Source organism: Lepidothrix coronata, unplaced genomic scaffold, assembly GCF_001604755.1.
Source record: "Lepidothrix coronata isolate B3197 unplaced genomic scaffold, Lepidothrix_coronata-1.0 Scaffold39, whole genome shotgun sequence".
NCBI lineage: Eukaryota > Metazoa > Chordata > Aves > Passeriformes > Pipridae > Lepidothrix > Lepidothrix coronata.
The window spans coordinates 5172452-5194692 of NW_016690219.1; the positions used below are offsets into that span (position 1 = coordinate 5172452).

Sequence of the window (22241 nt, forward strand, 5' to 3'; positions counted from 1 at the left end):
TTGTAAGAGCCAGGATGTTGCAGTAAAAAACCAAGACTTACTAACTAACTGGCTTCTTTTACTGTAAGACCTGCTGGGTTGTTGTTTTTTTCTCTTTTTCATAAAGCCATTGACCTTTCCCCCTCCACCCCCCTTTTTTTGCAAACAGCTCCACTGAAGTCTGTTCCAGAGGGAAGAGGAGAAAACACATCAGTGAGGACAAAGAGCTGAGCACCACTTAGGGACAGAGCCTTCTAACACCAAACGCCCACAGAGAGTTGGAGCTGGGGATTGAGAGACACCAAGTCCCAGCCCACTCTGCGTTCCAATACTTTCTGCTCCAAGCAGAACTCCTTATCACTAAGTTCACCTTGAACTTGATGAAGCTGTAAGACTAGAGAAGAAATTCAGTCTTATGGTTAGGGCACAGGAGCCAGGAAGTTTGATTTCTATTCCTGATTTTTTTCTGCAGGTTTGTGAAAATCCCTCCTGTTTGCAAAGTGTTTCAAGCTCTTCACATTGCTTTAAGAGAACAGAGCAGTGCTCTTATGTGTTTTCAGCTCTCAGTACTGGAAACAGAGTTTGATTTATTGACACAGCATTTCCCTATACACAGCATTTCCCTAAATCAGGAGACAACTATTACAAGGTAGAACTCAGGAAAACCTGGAAATACAGAGCCTTTTCTCTGGTAAATTGAGCATGGTCCATTCTACTGAATTTGCTCTTTTTCTCTTCATAGAATCACGGAACAGTTTGAGATGGAAGGGACCTTTTAAAGGTCATTGATTCCAACCCCTCTGCCATGAGCAGGGACACCTTCCACTATGCCAGGTTGCTCCAAAGCCCATCCAACTTGGCCTTGAACAATTCCAGGGATGGGGCAGTTCTCTCGTGTCTTTTCGATATGAAAGACAAAGATGAGATGATATTTAAGGTCACTTCAACCCAAACCATTCTAGGATTTTATGATTCTCTGTGGTAGGGTTTTTTTGCTGGCTGGAGCCCTTTTGGTGTGGTCTGGTCATGCCCTATTGTGAATTTCTCTCACTCTCCAAAATTGGATAGCTAGATCCCAGTTGCCATTTGGATATTATTCATCCATCCATCTCTTTATCTCTACCAGGCTACACCAACAAATTAAACAGCAGCAGACACCTGCACAAGGCAGGAGAACTCAATCCATCTATAGTCAACAAGGTACTGGCCTGGCTTATCATAGAATCATGGAATGGTTTGGTTTGGAAGGCATCTTAAACATCATTTCGTTCCAACCCCCTGCCATGGGCAGAGACACCTGCCACTGGACCAGGTTACTCTGGCTTGGATCCAGGCAAACTAAAACTCTCCTGCACAATTTCCAGGTGCAGTTTAGGAGTTACCATGAGCCAGGGACAGAGAGCAAGACAGAGAATCAAACAGAAGGAATGACCAGAGAAGATTTGTTTCCTTACTAAATCAGGTGACAACCTCATCTAGAAACAGGATTGCTATAACATGCAAGTAACTTCTTTTTTATTGTTTAAAAATATTTCTTAAAAAGTTGCCTCAAAATCTGGACTATACACTGATCAGGTATGTTCTGTGGAGTCTTAGTCAGCTTCGTTACTTGTCTGCATTTGGAAAGGGTGTTTCAATTGAAAGCAAAAGAGATAAATGGTCTTTCAACTGTTTTTCAACTTTGTTTTGTATTCTGCAATCATAGCAAAAATCAGCGGTATTATTCATGCTGACAAGACTGAAAATTATGAAAAATTATGGAAAAGGAGTAGCCAAAGCTTTTCGTGCTTGCAACCTTTTCCCTGGTTAAACAGGTCATGTCCCTCCTAGCATATTTTTGTATTTTCCTTCCAGCTTAGATTATTCCGTCCTAAAATACTTTAGGTTATTCTTTTAATAATGTGAAAAACACGAGTGGCATTTTATGTGATACTAAAATTCTCTCTAGAATTGATTTTCCTCTGCATGTTGCAGAGTACTAAATCTAGTTTCAAGTGAATTAGTGCAAGTACAAAATACTCTTTTTTTTCCATCATTTTGCCTGGCACAAGTGACAATTACACAGTATGCTGGAAGTGATGGAGGCATTCACCAAATGGTATGGACTGCTCATTAGAGTAGGATGATTATGAGGGTGATTTAGCAGTCAAAAGGCTTTATATTTAGATTTTTACTGTGAGGGTGGTGAGGCACTGGCAAAAGTTTCCCAGAGAAGCTGTGGCTGCCCCATCACTGGAAGTGGTTAAGGCCAGTTTGGACCAGAAACTTGGTGTAGTGGAAGGTATCCCTGCTTTCATAAATCTGTCTTCATGCTTATCTGTATTTCTTTATAGAGTTTTTGAGAACAGAAGTCCAATTCTTGCCCCAAACGGAGCTGCATTCCCTAATAGTTGATGTGAGTCTGTACAGCTCAGATAGATCTGTTAAGTTCACAAAGTGCTCTGAGATTTCAAAACAGAGCTATTATAGAAATAGCCATTGTTATTCTTGTTTTTAATAGCTGCTGACAGTGAAGAATATTTTAAGGGTAAGTGCCAAGTAAGAAGCTGTGTTTCTGAATAGAGCTTTTCAAATATGCAAGGGCTCTATTATGTTTGGGGTAATTTCATGAGAAGCTTTATGTTGGTTTGTTTGGACTATCATCCAAGAAACATCTGGTGGGAGGGGATCAGACTGACACAACAAAGACTGGCAGTGGTACTTACATGTCCTCTTGTGGAGCCACTTTATGAGTTTGGTTGTGCTCAAGATGTTGTACAGTTCATCTTTGCAAGGCTTTACCAAATTTACTTGAGCTACGTGAAACTCAGCATTTCCATTTCATGGTAAAAGTCAAAGTTTCACAGTATATTTTCATTCTCAGTATGAGCAAACCCACAAGTACAAAACCTTTTTTGCCCATTTATAAAAGTGTTGCTTTAGAATAAATATATCTAGAGAAACTTTGCTTTAAAACAAAATTATTAGTTCAAAGTTTATTTTCTTGTTTGTTTGTTTGTTTTTTAATCTTAATATGAGGTGCTGGAGTATATCCAGAGAAGGCCAACAGAGTTGGGGAAGGGTCTGGGGCACAAGTCTGATGAGAAGCAGCTGAGGGAGCTGGGGGGGCTCAGTCTGGAGAAAAGGAGGATCAGGGATGACCTTATCATTCTCTACAATTCCCTGACAGGAAGTTGTAGCCAGGTGGGAGTCCGTCTCTTTTCCCAAGTAACAAGTGATAGGACAAGAAGAAATGGCCTCAAGTTGCACTAGAGGAAGTTTAGTTTGGATATCAGGGGAAATTTTTTTATTAAATAGGTTATCAATTATTGGAACAGGCTGCCCAGGGCAGTGGTGGAGTCACCATCCCTGGAGCAATTTAAAATACATGAAGATGTTGCACTTGGGGACATGGTTTAGTGGTGGGCTTGGCAGTGCTGGGTTAATGATTGCACTCAATGATCTCAGAGGTATTTTCCACCCCAAATGATTCTATGATTCTATGATTAACTCCTGACATAACAGTCCTAGTGGTCCAGGACATGGGGCATCTCATCCCACTGTATCCTGTCAGGACATGGACCAGGTAAGGATGTTATTACTGGGCAGCCAAGTGGGCAGTTTCCAGTGGATGAGATTCAACAGCAATTACCTAATTTTAGGTGACTTCTTTTTGTCATGACTACATTGGAGGTGGTGGCCAAATTCCTCATTTGGAGAGTGATTTTCTACAGCCAACAGAGCTTAGTGTCTTTAAATTAGATTCAGGTCACTCTAAATTAGATACCTATGTTTAGGCAAGTGAGTTCCAGTCTCTGTTACCTGTATTGACTCCTTCTCCACTGAGCATAATGGGAGTCCAAACTGAGTTGCAGACATGTCCTTTAGGTTTGAATTTGGTGCTGAATTTCCCCATGTACTCTTCACCACTGGGATGAGAGCTTTCTGAGAACTAATACGTGGTGATAATTTGAAACCTCTTGTCCATTTATTATTATTATTATTATCTTTGAAATATACCTGAGACCATTTTAGACCTATGATCCAGACCATGCAACCACAACAGGGTACATGAAAGGCTATTTTATCACTGGAATATATTTATGTTGTTAATATAAAATCCTACTGAGGCAAAGCTCTGTAGTTCACGCAAGACAACTGAGGGTTTACTTGAACCTGTCTCCATTAGGATCTTGTGTTGACTTGGCTGTTTGATTTAGCAATCAGCTGTAAAAGAAAACATTTTTGGAGCTAGTCTAATGAAGATACTTGGAGTGATATTCTTCCCACCACATGTTTGTGTTCCCTTTATTGTCAATGGGAAGAAACAGGAAATTAGAGTGTGAATCATCTGACCTATTTTAGATGTCCATTTTGGAACAATGAGTTGCAGATGAAATGTTGACTTTTCTCCACTGAGTACCAGAGTGGGTTTAACTTAGATGTGGGTGTCTAATGGGATTAGATGAACTCATCCCATCCCCATTTCAGGGTACAATGAGGGTGTGTTTGTCCTTATCAGCAACAAATAGCTTTATCACCCCCCAAACACCATGGCTGATATGGGACCTGTCCCAGGACTAACCTGCATGGAGATGAGACCAGCCACTGGAACTGGAGCTCTATTCCCACTTGAGGATGATTCACAGCCCACTGAGGTCAACAGGAATCTTTCCACTGCCTTCAGTGGGCTTTGCAAACCCCAGGGTTTCAGCATACATTCATTTAGCAGCAGGGTGCCACAATTTGAGATAACACCATGCTTCTGTTTTTTATTATTAATGTTTTGCTGAGGGTCAGCACTCTCACAGCAGAGCTGACAGAGCAAAGTGAGTCACAGACTCCTACAGGGGCTCACTGGGTCAAAAGGCTGTGCATGTGCTGTCCTGTACTAACAGTGTATTCCTTCCCTTAGTACCTGAGTCTCCTCTGCTGTGGTTGATCTAGTCCATGGTCTTCATTATCACAGCAGTCCATACTTAATCCCTTCGTCCACCTACTCCAAGGCTGCCAGTGGTCTGTGGTTTACAAAGAACAGCTTCCTCATCCAATCCATGTTCCCTGGCATACAATCTTTGTCCATTTATCCTTTGATCATCTTGAAGCCTAAATTTCAGTAGCAAGTCTGGTGTATTAAACAAACCACCTCTGGTGATGAGGGGACTGGAAGTACCTTTGATAAGACTACAGGCTAGACAAAAAGTTTGGGATAAAAACTCCATGTTCTTCCTTTCTGCCAGGAGGAGATTTATTATTGAACTGTATTGAACTGGGACCCTCTGGATGTAAGAGTCCTCCCTAGATTTGAGTGTCCCACCATGGGATGCTTATGACACTGGTACCTAGGGAAGGGAAGTGGTGGGTTGGGGGTCCCTGGGGAGGTGCCCGGTGGACATCCCTCCAAATCCTGTGGCCAGGTGGCATTGCAGTAGCATTGCTGTGGGGACTGGGACAAATCTGTTCCACGCTCACCATCCATTCCTGGAAGTTGCCTCAAGCAGCTTAAAGGAAATACAATGTAGTCATGTTTGTGCCATTCCCCATTAAAATTCTGTAGTTGTGCAGCATGTTAATTTTTGTTTTCATGATCCCTGTGTGTGTGCAGGTTTAACTGTTGCTCGGCCTTCTCAACATCAGCCTTAGTAGCATTAGTGCCATTGTTCAGTCATTCACACCTTTGCTGTGCCTTCTCTGCCTCTCTGCTTCCAGCACGTCTGGATACTGCTGAGCCTTTCACCCTTTCTGAACATGCTTTTTCCTCTCAGTTTTTAGATCATGAGAATATCTCATCAATTCTCTGTACACTCTGTGTCCCATTTCTTCTGCAACTTCTTCTCGTTGTCCTGCATAGTCATTCAACTCATTAAGGATGTTAAAAAAGGTGATGCACAAAGTAAGCCTGGGTTCCTTATCTTTTGGTGAACGTTTAGGACTCTACTTCTTAACCAGATTCCTCAGTTGTTTTGCATAGTTTTGCTCAACTTCCATCCTTTCTTTTACAAATTTTGCATATTTCTCCAGGAAGTCAATGCCCCACTGTGTGGGCTTGTCCAAGTTATCGAACCGATCCCACAGCTGCTCACTCGCAAGCGACAGCGCTACCGGCGGGAGCGGTGCGGTGCCTGCCGCGCCCCGGGGCATCGCTGCGGCTACCGCGGGCACCCTCCTCCCGCTCGCACGGGCTGTTTCGGGCGCTTGGGCTGGCAAAGCGATGCCCCATCCCCGCTGCCGGGCGGGCGGGGAGCGGGCGGCACCGCGGGGCGATGCGCGGAGAGCCGCGGCCAACCCGGGGGTGCGGGGACATGTTGCGGGGGGCGCGGCGGGGCGGGGACGGGCCGGTCCGGGCCGAGTCACCTGCGGGGCGGTGCGAGAGGCGGGAGGTGCCCACTGGGAGCCGGTGACGGAGCCAGCGGTGCCGGGTGCCCGCCGGGAGCCCGGGAGGGAGTCGGCGGCGCTGGGTACCTGCCGCGCTGGGTACCTGCCGCGCCATGGAGCTGGCGCTGCTGGCGCTGTCCCTTGTGCTGCTCTGCTCCGCAGGTGGGCAGGAGGGGAAGGGAGCGAAGGGAAGGGAAAGGAGAGGAGAGAGGGAAGGAGGAAGAGAGGAGGGAAGGAGGGAGGAAGGTGGCGGCGACGGCTCTGTCGGGCTGGGAGAAAGCGCGGCGGGGCCGAGGGGCCGCTGCCCTCCAGGCGCCCGCCCCGGTGACCGCGGAGCGCCGCACCTCCGCCCCTGCGCGTGTGTGTGTAGGTGTCCGCCGTGTGTGTGTGAGGAAAAAAAAAAAAAAAGTATTTAAATTCAAACCCCGTGTGTAATACCTCTAGCACCCGCGTTGGTTCTGGTTTTGCTCTCTGGGTGGCTTCCAGAGAGCCTTCGGAACCCAGTTGTCCAGACCCGATGGCCGCAGTTGAACACTGTGGAGGAAACGTGAGAGAATTTAAAGAGAGGGAGGAAAGGAGTTGAATTGGATGGACCTGAGAGCGTTTGGCTTTCGTGATGAAAGAAAACAAAAGAGTAGATAATCTCAAACAAAAAAAAAAAAATCAACCCCCAAAACCGCACAAACCAAACAAAACGTGCCTGGGCTACTAAAAAGTAGCAAATATTTTTCATCTCAAATATTAGATGTTACTAGGTTCCTGTAATTAGTTATTTAATAATTATAAATAATAAACCTGCTCCCGAAAATGTTTCGGTTAGCTTTGTATGGTTTGAAAGGTGTAGCTACCTGTTGGATGTGATTCCAAATGAACAGCACGTGCATTGTGTTTGGCAGCAGGATCTGCACGGGATCTCTCCAGCACTGACAAGTCTGACACTATTTCTGTACAGGAAAAGTCTATGATGGATTTGAATACTGCATGTTACTTGTTTTTTAAAATACAAAAATACATTTTTATAGGTCTAACAAGAAGCCTAACTATAACTTCAGTTGACCAATCAGTGTTTGAAAAAGCACAAGGAGAGAAAGTTATGTTGCCATGTACTTTTGAACTCTTGGAAGAAGATGAAGGCCCACTAGATATTGAGTGGGTGTTCATACCAGCAGATAATCCAGAGAAGGAGCAAGTGGTAAGGAGAGACTTTTTTTTGGGCAGTGTTAATTCAGTTGTTTGAGTAGGTAAATATATAAGTTTTGTTACTGATGTTTTTAACTTATACCTTTCAGGTTGGGTTGCTTGTGATCTTAAATTACTTTGAAACACCAGTCATATGAAATACAGTGGAAGTTTTGGAATAGCAGATTAAGTATGAAATGTCTAGAAATTTTTCACTATAAGCTTGCTTTCTAATGAAAAACTCAAATTAAATACACTTCGGTTACAGAAAGCAAACTTTGCTTTTGTAGCAGCATTATCTTCCTGAATGAAAACATATTAACTCCTTTAGTTAGTAACAATTTCCGTTCTTTGGAAGCCTTGACAATAAGATGATTCATTTTAGTAGACAGGTTTTACAGAATGAAGTCAGAGCAGTTCTAAACAGTTTTCTTTAAGTTAGAAGTCAATGCTGACCTATTGGTACATGGACAGATGTTTGGTTGCAGTATTCATTGTAATGCTGTGTATGGTGATATATTGAAGTTGGAAATATTTGGCTGTGTCATACTTTTGGGCTTAAAACAATAGAAAGAAACTATCAAGAATCTGAGGACAAAAATTTTTTTTAAATGTTTGCAAGCCAAGTGGATTTCTGAATCATATTTCTTTTTTTAAAGATAATTATGTATGCTGTAGGCAGGATTTATAATCACTGTAATCCTACTGAGATTGGGCGGGTGCACTTTACTAATCCTTATCCCAGATGTGGCGATGGTTCATTGGATATCATGAATTTAAAGGCAGCAGACACTGGCACGTACCAGTGCAAAGTAAAGAAGGTTCCTGGAGTTCAAAGCAAAAAAATACAGTTGACTGTACTTGGTAAGATAATTTCTTTCCTTGAATTTTCAGTGACATTTTGTATGTGCTTATTCCATCCTATCTTCGACGTCTAAAATGAAAACTTCTGCTGGGTAAAGTCCTACTGAATCTCTGATAATGCAGTCATTATTGAGGCTTTGGAAGGAGTGGACACAACCCTCTGTTCTGAGGGTGAAGGGAATGATATTCAGAATAATGAACGCTTTTAAAAATTCTGCACCTGGCTTGTATTTCATAGAAAATCTTTTCATCCAGAGAAATGGTTTGTTGCACAAGCTTTATCTTTAGCAAGATGGACTGACCTACTAGAACACAACTAGTAAGCATTTTGATTGTTACTGTTATTAATTCAGTGATATTTTGTTTATTAGTAAAGCCAGCAGGAACTAAATGTTCCATTGAAGGATCACAGGAGATTGGAAAAGACCTTACCTTGAAATGTGCATCACGAGAAGGATCCCCACTTTTGTCTTACGACTGGAGGAGAGTATCTGGCCCACAGGAACTTCCTGCCACTTCCATGCTGAGTAATGTCAAACTTGATTAATTACTCTGAAATATTGAAAAAGATTGCATTAGTATTTTTGGCTTATCTTGACTTGTGAGCAGTTCATGCTTAGTATTAATATAAAGTAGTCAAGATAAATGTCACTTCTGCCTTGTCACTGGGTAACAAAACTAACATTGAAACAAGTTGGGGTTTATTTTGTTTTTTTTTTAATTCATACTGGGAAATGTTTCAAGCTTTGAGATTCTTACCATTAGGCTCCAGTATCGTGCTCACCTGTGCCCAAGTGTTGTGAGGATAGAGTTAGATATTCTAAATTTTGACTGATGGATTTCCAATTATTACAGTGGTAATACCAGATTTTTATTGTGAGAACTTCCTTGTAGAAGGTTAATTTGTGAGTTTTGGCTTTGTGAAAGTCATTCTAGAATATTTTTTTGGCAGAGCACCAGTTCTTGATGTTCTTTGTAGTTATGAAAACCTTAAACTTTGAGATGGTAGGATTTCCTTGCAGATGTAGCAGTTCAACAATCTGCTTACAAATAGACATATATTAACTCAGGATGCACAGAATATACAGGACAAAGTGACAGCAAGTGTCTAAGAGTAGCCAAAGTGGATTTCTAGAGGAGAGAGAATAAGACATGGTTCTTCTCATAGGGGTCTCCTATCCTCCTGTAGTTTATTCCTCAGAAAATGCAGATGTGGCTTCAGTTTGATTTAAAACAAGCAAAAACTGACTTCTGTGAACATCTCCATTTTTTTGTAAGCTTCTGTAGTCTATTAGAATCTGTAATATCATAGAACACAGACCCTTAAAAATCAGCTACAAAGGCAGAACCTCGTACTGTTGTTCATTTTGAACTTGATTCCTGGTAGTGCTGTTTGATTCTCTCTTATTTTTCATTAATGTCTTTCTCTGTACCACTCAAGACTTTAGGCTACTGTTGTTATGCCCCTTCTTTTTCCACATATAACTAGTTCTAGTCATGTCAGATAACTTAATGCTTATATTATTGGCTGTAGAGCATTGAGAGTAGCATCCATTCCTATCTATTGATTAGTCAAATTAGCAAATAAGTCAGATGCTGTGGAATAAATTTCTAACAGGGTAAGAGACTTTTACAAATAATGGTATTTTACAGCACAATAGACTTTTGTTTTTATTTGGATGTTTTTAATACAACATTTTTAAATTAAGATATCATTAATAGTTCTGTAGTATTGAATATGGAATTAAACTTAAGGAAAATGGTAAACATCTACCTTTTGTTATTTGTAGATAAAAATACAGGGGAACTTCTTCTGAAGAATGTCTCTCAAGAAGACTCTGGTGTGTACAACTGTGTTGCCTCGAACAGAGTTGGCACGGATGAATGTTCTATCGAGCTGAATGTCACCCCTCAAAGTGTTTGCTGGGTAATGGTCATGTAGCGTTCTGCGTATGAAAACTGAATATCCTTTTTCTCTAAACTCTAATCCAAAACCTTGTAACTGGTGGGTGCCAAAACAAGGCTTATTATTGTTTTAAATAAACGCATGTGATTGAGCCTCTCTCTGATTCACTGATGTACTATTAACCTGGGTCATGTGAAACATACTGGGTTTAGTGTTAAAAGAAAGTTGGTCTTATAACTTCGACACTTAACAAACAGTATTGTTATTTATCTATTCTAGCTGTAAATACAGCTGGTATAGTTGCTGGAGCTATTATAGGAACTCTGCTGTGTCTTTCTGAAAAGGGCCTCTACCTCATTTGGCTAAAGAATCTTGTGGTCTTCTGAAACTTGTAAAGAGCTGTGCCCTAATTAGCTAAGGAACTTGTGCTGATTTCTGTTTTCTTGGACTTTGTGATTTTAGCTGTTTTTACTCAAACCTGTGTTTAGCTTAATGTCAGTAAAAAAAGATTAAAACCTTGATGCCCAAAGGAGATTAGGGAATAACTGAGCTCTGCACCTGTAGGAAATAAGTCAAATGATTTTTCCGCCCCAGGGAGTTGAATCAATAGACATTGTTTAGCTATAAGAGCAATAAAGAATTGTTTAAGTAGAAAGGAGCTGTGGGTTATCTTTAACCAAAGATAAATGTGCTGTCTCATAGTGATTTAGAACAATGAGATAAGGGCTAAAAGTCAGAAGAAATGAACTGTGCTTGTGAAGTGCTGAGGCCTGAACAGGCCCTGAGCCAAGGTGGACCTCTAGATGAACCTTCCAGCCTAATGTTGTATTTAGCCATGTATCTGCTTATTAGCCAAAGTTCTATATAATCCTTAGTAAAATACATAATACTACACCTGTGTCAAAATAAGTTGCTTGTTGATAAGCTGGACACTCATCAGACTGTAGCTGAGAAGGCTGCAGTTTGGGTGGCACAATACAAGTACAAGAAAAGGAAGGGGAAAGTGAATCATAAGAAAGTGCATTCAGTGATTACAGAGGCAGTTGTGCAGTGGGATCCCGATAAATGGGATGGAGATATTTGGGATTCTACAGATTCTGATGAGGCTGGTTCCCCAGATGAATTCATAGACGTGAGACTGGCATGGAGATGGAGAATGGAATTAGGGGCTGATAGGCAGCTGATAAGGAGGGATGTGGTGGAGGATTATAGTCAGAATGAAGTAAATGATATAATTGAACGGTTTAAACAGAGACTGGGAGAATCTCTGCTGAGTTGGATGGTGTGTTTGCACGGTCAGGGAGCATCAGGGGAAACCCTTGATTCAAGGAATTCCAGGAAGTTTTTCATCTTGAGTTCAGACTCCTTTGTGCAGGATGCATTTTGGAATAATGACACTAATCCGTGAGCTTTGGCTGCTTTGGAATGCAGTAATAAAGATTGCACAGAAAATGACTGGCCTGGAGTTGAGCATGCATGGTGTACATTGTGGGATTGTGTACGGCAATTAAAGGAAGAGGGGATGGAGTCAGTGATTTTCACAGGAGATGCTGACAGTATGATGCAGCATGCTCTGTCTGTTGCTATGAGAAATAAACTGATTAAGGTTTCTCCAGCAGCCTACAAAAATGTAATCCTGACTTCCTTGATTAACGAGATGGGAAATCCCCTCTATGAAGTAATTGAAAAAATACAGCAGCTTGGTTACCTTGGAGAGTGTTTCTAGCCCTGATTGTCATGATTGTTTCTAGCCCTGAATATAAAATGGGGATAGATATGCTAAAAGGATTAACCCTGAATCTTCCTGATGGTAAGTACCAATTTGGAATATTAGTGCCCGGTCAATCTTAGTGGGAAAAATAAAAATGCCTCCTGTGCAGATTCCTGCTGCAACTAAATTAGTAACAATGAAACAATACCGGATGCCAGGAGGGCATGAAGAAATATCACAGACAATTAAAGATTTGCTGGATGCTGGAGTTTTAAAATCACTACCACAGCTTGGAAGAATCCGGTATGGCCTGTAAAAAAAGAGTGATGGGTCATGGAGAATGACTGTAGATTTTAGAGAGTTAAATAAGCATACCCCGCCTCTCATGGTAGCTATACCAGATACTGTGACTTTAATAGAAAAAATTCAGAAACATCTTTAATAATGGAGCCAAAGTATGGGTCCAAAAACCAAATAGCCCTCCTGAACCGGCTGAAGTAATAGCCACAGGGAAGGACAATACTATTTTAATCATGAAACCTGGGCAAGAAAAATGGAATATGTCCCTGCAACAAAGTATTATAGGTGAGAATAACTAGATGTTATAAAATCTTGTTTTACACATCCTCTGCCACTGAATTTACCTCCAAACATCCTTTTCTGTGTCTGGGAAAGATTATTCTTTTAGAGCCCAGAGAATGCTGCAGAGAACATGCTACTACCTCACTAGAAGAGCCTTACAGGTACCAAAAATTTTCTGCATCAAAAAAGTGTCAAACTCATGTTCCCTGTATTGTTCAGATCAGTGACTTTCACAGTCAAACCAGGATCACTCAAATACTAATAACATCATTGTCCTTGTCATGTTTCTACAGGAAGAAATCGGTAATTAAAAACCTTTGGGAAAATTAATATTAAACTTGCACAGCTAAAATATATTTTTATTTTAATTAGGCAACTGTTCCAGTGCCTCACCACCCTATTATTATTATTATCATCATTATTATTATTATTATTATTATTATTATTATTATTATAATATTTAATGTCAATAGGCACTTCCAAATAACAACTGATATCATCCAGATGTGGTGGATATTTCTCCACCAAGAATGCCTTTCACTCCAGTGATCCTTCACCACTGACTCCAGAAGTCTGGATGACCGGTTTCAACTAGATCTGAAACTTTTAAATGATTTTATTTAGCTGAAATAAATTCTGTGCTAATGCTAGGGATATGGAATCTATTTAAGTACATATGACAGATTTTCATATATTCAGTTACAAGTCAATAAATGAGTTTGCTTCAAATGTTCAGGTTATAAAAAACATTTCAGTACCTGTGATAAATATTTTAATATATTCATTAATGGGCAAAAATAGATTGATATTACCCTGTCAAGTCCACATATTAAAGTGGTCACAAGCCAGTATCACAGAAACTATGAGTGAAAAAAGGGCCATAATTTACCTCATGGTTTTTGTGCCTGTTGTGTTCGTGCTGTCAGAGTTTTTCTAAATAACCACAATGGATAAAAATGGCCTCGAATCTTCCCTTCTGAATGAATACAGAGATTCTCTCCTGATGAGGACATGGAGTCTACAAACAAACAAACATGTTTGCAACACAGACTAAATAGAAAATGCTCCTGGGGAGGGATTCTCCAAGTGAAAAACATCTCCACTCCCAGATAAGTCAAAGTGTGCCATGGGGACTTTTGTCCCCGTGTTCTGATCCGAGTTCAACAAGCCCCCAACACCAGGCCCCTTTTGCCTCAAAGCTCTGTGTTGATGTGAGCAGAACAAGCTCTGAACAGCAGGGCAGGTGGGGTTGCAGAGCTTAGATCCAAGTGCCTGAACTTGCTTTCCTCCCAGCACAGGAGGGAAACTGCCCACCTGGAATAGTCCTGGAAGAAAAGGAAGGTTTTTCTTCCTTTGAATCGTGTGCAGCTGTTTCCTGAGAGAATGCTGATGTGCACAGCCAGAACTTTGACACCAGCTGTGTGGTGAGGTCAACATGCTGGAGGGATGGGATGGCATCCGGAGGGACCTGGACAGGCTTGGGGGGTGGGCCTGTGTGAACCTCACGGAGCTCAACAAGACCCAGTATCCACAAGGCCCTGGGATCAACACAGGCTGGGGTGGAGAATGGATTGAGAGCAGACCTGCTGAGAAGGACTTGGGGGTGCTGGTGAAAGAAAAACTGGACATGACTTAGCAATAACTGGTCATTTCTTGCATTTGCAGCCCAAAAAGCCAACTGTGTCCTGAGCTGCATCAAAAATAGCCTGGGCAGCAGGTCGAGGGAGGTGNAAAAAAAAAAAAGTATTTAAATTCAAACCCCGTGTGTAATACCTCTAGCACCCGCGTTGGTTCTGGTTTTGCTCTCTGGGTGGCTTCCAGAGAGCCTTCGGAACCCAGTTGTCCAGACCCGATGGCCGCAGTTGAACACTGTGGAGGAAACGTGAGAGAATTTAAAGAGAGGGAGGAAAGGAGTTGAATTGGATGGACCTGAGAGCGTTTGGCTTTCGTGATGAAAGAAAACAAAAGAGTAGATAATCTCAAACAAAAAAAAAAAAATCAACCCCCAAAACCGCACAAACCAAACAAAACGTGCCTGGGCTACTAAAAAGTAGCAAATATTTTTCATCTCAAATATTAGATGTTACTAGGTTCCTGTAATTAGTTATTTAATAATTATAAATAATAAACCTGCTCCCGAAAATGTTTCGGTTAGCTTTGTATGGTTTGAAAGGTGTAGCTACCTGTTGGATGTGATTCCAAATGAACAGCACGTGCATTGTGTTTGGCAGCAGGATCTGCACGGGATCTCTCCAGCACTGACAAGTCTGACACTATTTCTGTACAGGAAAAGTCTATGATGGATTTGAATACTGCATGTTACTTGTTTTTTAAAATACAAAAATACATTTTTATAGGTCTAACAAGAAGCCTAACTATAACTTCTGTTGACCAATCAGTGTTTGAAAAAGCACAAGGAGAGAAAGTTACGTTGCCATGTACTTTTGAACTCTTGGAAGAAGATGAAGGCCCACTAGATATTGAGTGGGTGTTCATACCAGCAGATAATCCAGAGAAGGAGCAAGTGGTAAGGAGAGACTTTTTTTTGGGCAGTGTTAATTCAGTTGTTTGAGTAGGTAAATATATAAGTTTTGTTACTGATGTTTTTAACTTATACCTTTCAGGTTGGGTTGCTTGTGATCTTAAATTACTTTGAAACACCAGTCATATGAAATACAGTGGAAGTTTTGGAATAGCAGATTAAGTATGAAATGTCTAGAAATTTTTCACTATAAGCTTGCTTTCTAATGAAAAACTCAAATTAAATACACTTCGGTTACAGAAAGCAAACTTTGCTTTTGTAGCAGCATTATCTTCCTGAATGAAAACATATTAACTTCTTTAGTTAGTAAGAATTTCTGTTCTTTGGAAGCCTTGACAATAAGATGATTCATTTTAGTAGACAGGTTTTACAGAATGAAGTCAGAGCAGTTCTAAACAGTTTTCTTTAAGTTAGAAGTCAATGCTGACCTATTGGTACATGGACAGATGTTTGGTTGCAGTATTCATTGTAATGCTGTGTATGGTGATATATTGAAGTTGGAAATATTTGGCTGTGTCATACTTTTGGGCTTAAAACAATAGAAAGAAACTATCAAGAATCTGAGGACAAAAATTTTTTTTAAATGTTTGCAAGCCAAGTGGATTTCTGAATCATATTTCTTTTTTTAAAGATAATTATGTATGCTGTAGGCAGGATTTATAATCACTGTAATCCTACTGAGATTGGGCGGGTGCACTTTACTAATCCTTATCCCAGATGTGGCGATGGTTCATTGGATATCATGAATTTAAAGGCAGCAGACACTGGCACGTACCAGTGCAAAGTAAAGAAGGTTCCTGGAGTTCAAAGCAAAAAAATACAGTTGACTGTACTTGGTAAGATAATTTCTTTCCTTGAATTTTCAGTGACATTTTGTATGTGCTTATTCCATCCTATCTTCGACGTCTAAAATGAAAACTTCTGCTGGGTAAAGTCCTACTGAATCTCTGATAATGCAGTCATTATTGAGGCTTTGGAAGGAGTGGACACAACCCTCTGTTCTGAGGGTGAAGGGAATGATATTCAGAATAATGAACGCTTTTAAAAATTCTGCACCTGGCTTGTATTTCATAGAAAATCTTTTCATCCAGAGAAATGGTTTGTTGCACAAGCTTTATCTTTAGCAAGATGGACTGACCTACTAGAACACAACTAGTAAGCATTTTGATTGTTACTGTTATTAATTCAGTGATATTTTGTTTATTAGTAAAGCCAGCAGGAACTAAATGTTCCATTGAAGGATCACAGGAGATTGGAAAAGACCTTACCTTGAAATGTGCATCACGAGAAGGATCCCCACTTTTGTCTTACGACTGGAGGAGAGTATCTGGCCCACAGGAACTTCCTGCCACTTCCATGCTGAGTAATGTCAAACTTGATTAATTACTCTGAAATATTGAAAAAGATTGCATTAGTATTTTTGGCTTATCTTGACTTGTGAGCATCTCATGCTTAGTATTAATATAAAGTAGTCAAGATAAATGTCACTTCTGCCCTGTCACTGGTAACAAAACTAACATTGAAACAAGTTGGGGTTTATTTTGTTTTTTTTTTAATTCATACTGGGAAATGTTTCAAGCTTTGAGATTCTTACCATTAGGCTCCAGTATCGTGCTCACCTGTGCCCAAGTGTTGTGAGGATAGAGTTAGATATTCTAAATTTTGACTGATGGATTTCCAATTATTACAGTGGTAATACCAGATTTTTATTGTGAGAACTTCCTTGTAGAAGGTTAATTTGTGAGTTTTGGCTTTGTGAAAGTCATTCTAGAATATTTTTTTGGCAGAGCACCAGTTCTTGATGTTCTTTGTAGTTATGAAAACCTTAAACTTTGAGATGGTAGGATTTCCTTGCAGATGTAGCAGTTCAACAATCTGCTTACAAATAGACATATATTAACTCAGGATGCACAGAATATACAGGACAAAGTGACAGCAAGTGTCTAAGAGTAGCCAAAGTGGATTTCTAGAGGAGAGAGAATAAGACATGGTTCTTCTCATAGGGGTCTCCTATCCTCCTGTAGTTTATTCCTCAGAAAATGCAGATGTGGCTTCAGTTTGATTTAAAACAAGCAAAAACTGACTTCTGTGAACATCTCCATTTTTTTGTAAGCTTCTGTAGTCTATTAGAATCTGTAATATCATAGAACACAGACCCTTAAAAATCAGCTACAAAGGCAGAACCTCGTACTGTTGTTCATTTTGAACTTGATTCCTGGTAGTGCTGTTTGATTCTCTCTTATTTTTCATTAATGTCTTTCTCTGTACCACTCAAGACTTTAGGCTACTGTTGTTATGCCCCTTCTTTTTCCACATATAACTAGTTCTAGTCATGTCAGATAACTTAATGCTTATATTATTGGCTGTAGAGCATTGAGAGTAGCATCCATTCCTATCTATTGATTAGTCAAATTAGCAAATAAGTCAGATGCTGTGGAATAAATTTCTAACAGGGTAAGAGACTTTTACAAATAATGGTATTTTACAGCACAATAGACTTTTGTTTTTATTTGGATGTTTTTAATACAACATTTTTAAATTAAGATATCATTAATAGTTCTGTAGTATTGAATATGGAATTAAACTTAAGGAAAATGGTAAACATCTACCTTTTGTTATTTGTAGATAAAAATACAGGGGAACTTCTTCTGAAGAATGTCTCTCAAGAAGACTCTGGTGTGTACAACTGTGTTGCCTCGAACAGAGTTGGCACGGATGAATGTTCTATCGAGCTGAATGTCACCCCTCAAAGTGTTTGCTGGGTAATGGTCATGTAGCGTTCTGCGTATGAAAACTGAATATCCTTTTTCTCTAAACTCTAATCCAAAACCTTGTAACTGGTGGGTGCCAAAACAAGGCTTATTATTGTTTTAAATAAACGCATGTGATTGAGCCTCTCTCTGATTCACTGATGTACTGTTAACCTGGGTCATGTGAAACATACTGGGTTTAGTGTTAAAAGAAAGTTGGTCTTATAACTTCGACACTTAACAAACAGTATTGTTATTTATCTATTCTAGCTGTAAATACAGCTGGTATAGTTGCTGGAGCTATTATAGGAACTCTGCTGTGTCTTTCTGAAAAGGGCCTCTACCTCATTTGGCTAAAGAATCTTGTGGTCTTCTGAAACTTGTAAAGAGCTGTGCCCTAATTAGCTAAGGAACTTGTGCTGATTTCTGTTTTCTTGGACTTTGTGATTTTAGCTGTTTTTACTCAAACCTGTGTTTAGCTTAATGTCAGTAAAAAAAGATTAAAACCTTGATGCCCAAAGGAGATTAGGGAATAACTGAGCTCTGCACCTGTAGGAAATAAGTCAAATGATTTTTCCGCCCCAGGGAGTTGAATCAATAGACATTGTTTAGCTATAAGAGCAATAAAGAATTGTTTAAGTAGAAAGGAGCTGTGGGTTATCTTTAACCAAAGATAAATGTGCTGTCTCATAGTGATTTAGAACAATGAGATAAGGGCTAAAAGTCAGAAGAAATGAACTGTGCTTGTGAAGTGCTGAGGCCTGAACAGGCCCTGAGCCAAGGTGGACCTCTAGATGAACCTTCCAGCCTAATGTTGTATTTAGCCATGTATCTGCTTATTAGCCAAAGTTCTATATAATCCTTAGTAAAATACATAATACTACACCTGTGTCAAAATAAGTTGCTTGTTGATAAGCTGGACACTCATCAGACTGTAGCTGAGAAGGCTGCAGTTTGGGTGGCACAATACAAGTACAAGAAAAGGAAGGGGAAAGTGAATCATAAGAAAGTGCATTCAGTGATTACAGAGGCAGTTGTGCAGTGGGATCCCGATAAATGGGATGGAGATATTTGGGATTCTACAGATTCTGATGAGGCTGGTTCCCCAGATGAATTCATAGACGTGAGACTGGCATGGAGATGGAGAATGGAATTAGGGGCTGATAGGCAGCTGATAAGGAGGGATGTGGTGGAGGATTATAGTCAGAATGAAGTAAATGATATAATTGAACGGTTTAAACAGAGACTGGGAGAATCTCTGCTGAGTTGGATGGTGTGTTTGCACGGTCAGGGAGCATCAGGGGAAACCCTTGATTCAAGGAATTCCAGGAAGTTTTTCATCTTGAGTTCAGACTCCTTTGTGCAGGATGCATTTTGGAATAATGACACTAATCCGTGAGCTTTGGCTGCTTTGGAATGCAGTAATAAAGATTGCACAGAAAATGACTGGCCTGGAGTTGAGCATGCATGGTGTACATTGTGGGATTGTGTACGGCAATTAAAGGAAGAGGGGATGGAGTCAGTGATTTTCACAGGAGATGCTGACAGTATGATGCAGCATGCTCTGTCTGTTGCTATGAGAAATAAACTGATTAAGGTTTCTCCAGCAGCCTACAAAAATGTAATCCTGACTTCCTTGATTAACGAGATGGGAAATCCCCTCTATGAAGTAATTGAAAAAATACAGCAGCTTGGTTACCTTGGAGAGTGTTTCTAGCCCTGATTGTCATGATTGTTTCTAGCCCTGAATATAAAATGGGGATAGATATGCTAAAAGGATTAACCCTGAATCTTCCTGATGGTAAGTACCAATTTGGAATATTAGTGCCCGGTCAATCTTAGTGGGAAAAATAAAAATGCCTCCTGTGCAGATTCCTGCTGCAACTAAATTAGTAACAATGAAACAATACCGGATGCCAGGAGGGCATGAAGAAATATCACAGACAATTAAAGATTTGCTGGATGCTGGAGTTTTAAAATCACTACCACAGCTTGGAAGAATCCGGTATGGCCTGTAAAAAAAGAGTGATGGGTCATGGAGAATGACTGTAGATTTTAGAGAGTTAAATAAGCATACCCCGCCTCTCATGGTAGCTATACCAGATACTGTGACTTTAATAGAAAAAATTCAGAAACATCTTTAATAATGGAGCCAAAGTATGGGTCCAAAAACCAAATAGCCCTCCTGAACCGGCTGAAGTAATAGCCACAGGGAAGGACAATACTATTTTAATCATGAAACCTGGGCAAGAAAAATGGAATATGTCCCTGCAACAAAGTATTATAGGTGAGAATAACTAGATGTTATAAAATCTTGTTTTACACATCCTCTGCCACTGAATTTACCTCCAAACATCCTTTTCTGTGTCTGGGAAAGATTATTCTTTTAGAGCCCAGAGAATGCTGCAGAGAACATGCTACTACCTCACTAGAAGAGCCTTACAGGTACCAAAAATTTTCTGCATCAAAAAAGTGTCAAACTCATGTTCCCTGTATTGTTCAGATTAGTGACTTTCACAGTCAAACCAGGATCACTCAAATACTAATAACATCATTGTCCTTGTCATGTTTCTACAGGAAGAAATCGGTAATTAAAAACCTTTGGGAAAATTAATATTAAACTTGCACAGCTAAAATATATTTTTATTTTAATTAGGCAACTGTTCCAGTGCCTCACCACCCTATTATTATTATTATCATCATTATTATTATTATTATTATTATTATTATTATTATTATAATATTTAATGTCAATAGGCACTTCCAAATAACAACTGATATCATCCAGATGTGGTGGATATTTCTCCACCAAGAATGCCTTTCACTCCAGTGATCCTTCACCACTGACTCCAGAAGTCTGGATGACCGGTTTCAACTAGATCTGAAACTTTTAAATGATTTTATTTAGCTGAAATAAATTCTGTGCTAATGCTAGGGATATGGAATCTATTTAAGTACATATGACAGATTTTCATATATTCAGTTACAAGTCAATAAATGAGTTTGCTTCAAATGTTCAGGTTATAAAAAACATTTCAGTACCTGTGATAAATATTTTAATATATTCATTAATGGGCAAAAATAGATTGATATTACCCTGTCAAGTCCACATATTAAAGTGGTCACAAGCCAGTATCACAGAAACTATGAGTGAAAAAAGGGCCATAATTTACCTCATGGTTTTTGTGCCTGTTGTGTTCGTGCTGTCAGAGTTTTTCTAAATAACCACAATGGATAAAAATGGCCTCGAATCTTCCCTTCTGAATGAATACAGAGATTCTCTCCTGATGAGGACATGGAGTCTACAAACAAACAAACATGTTTGCAACACAGACTAAATAGAAAATGCTCCTGGGGAGGGATTCTCCAAGTGAAAAACATCTCCACTCCCAGATAAGTCAAAGTGTGCCATGGGGACTTTTGTCCCCGTGTTCTGATCCGAGTTCAACAAGCCCCCAACACCAGGCCCCTTTTGCCTCAAAGCTCTGTGTTGATGTGAGCAGAACAAGCTCTGAACAGCAGGGCAGGTGGGGTTGCAGAGCTTAGATCCAAGTGCCTGAACTTGCTTTCCTCCCAGCACAGGAGGGAAACTGCCCACCTGGAATAGTCCTGGAAGAAAAGGAAGGTTTTTCTTCCTTTGAATCGTGTGCAGCTGTTTCCTGAGAGAATGCTGATGTGCACAGCCAGAACTTTGACACCAGCTGTGTGGTGAGGTCAACATGCTGGAGGGATGGGATGGCATCCGGAGGGACCTGGACAGGCTTGGGGGGTGGGCCTGTGTGAACCTCACGGAGCTCAACAAGACCCAGTATCCACAAGGCCCTGGGATCAACACAGGCTGGGGTGGAGAATGGATTGAGAGCAGCCCTGCTGAGAAGGACTTGGGGGTGCTGGTGAAAGAAAAACTGGACATGACTTGGCAATAACTGGTCATTTCTTGCATTTGCAGCCCAAAAAGCCAACTGTGTCCTGAGCTGCATCAAAAATAGCCTGGGCAGCAGGTCGAGGGAGGTGATTCTTGCCCTCTGCTTTGCTCTTGTGATATCCCACCTGGAGTGCTGTGTCCAGCTCTGGACCCCCCAACACAAGAGAGATGCTGACTTGTTTGAGTCCAGAGGAGGCCACAAAAATGCTCTGAGGGCTGGAATTCTCTTCTGGAGTCAGGCTCCAAACTGACAGAGGGTATATTTAGGTTAGACATTAGGAAGAAATTCTTTACATTGAGGTTGGTGAGACCCTGGCACAGGTTGCCCAGAGAAGCTGTGGCTGCCCCATCCCTGGAAGTGTCCAAGGCCGGGCTGGATGGGGCTTGGAGCAACCTGATCTAATGGAAGGTGTCCCTACCCATGTCAGGGAGGTTGAAACAAGATGAGC

General features: G+C 40.6%; 2 protein-coding genes across 2 annotated transcripts; both read left to right on the plus strand.

Moving 5' to 3' along the window:
* Positions 1-6425: 6425 nt before the first annotated feature.
* LOC108496411 (coxsackievirus and adenovirus receptor-like) lies at positions 6426-10937 on the plus strand. Its single transcript, XM_017813085.1, has 5 exons — positions 6426-6495; positions 7356-7525; positions 8172-8376; positions 8748-8903; positions 10167-10937. The coding sequence occupies exons 1-5, from the start codon at positions 6447-6449 to the stop codon at positions 10316-10318; spliced, it is 732 nt and encodes a 243-aa protein (XP_017668574.1). The 5' UTR covers positions 6426-6446; the 3' UTR covers positions 10319-10937.
* Positions 10938-12019: 1082 nt separating this feature from the next.
* LOC108496356 (coxsackievirus and adenovirus receptor homolog) lies at positions 12020-18020 on the plus strand. Its single transcript, XM_017812991.1, has 5 exons — positions 12020-12092; positions 14933-15102; positions 15749-15953; positions 16325-16480; positions 17743-18020. Exons 1-5 carry the CDS (start codon positions 12020-12022, stop codon positions 17892-17894), a joined length of 756 nt encoding a protein of 251 aa, XP_017668480.1. The 3' UTR covers positions 17895-18020.
* The last annotated feature ends 4221 nt before the right edge of the window (positions 18021-22241 follow it).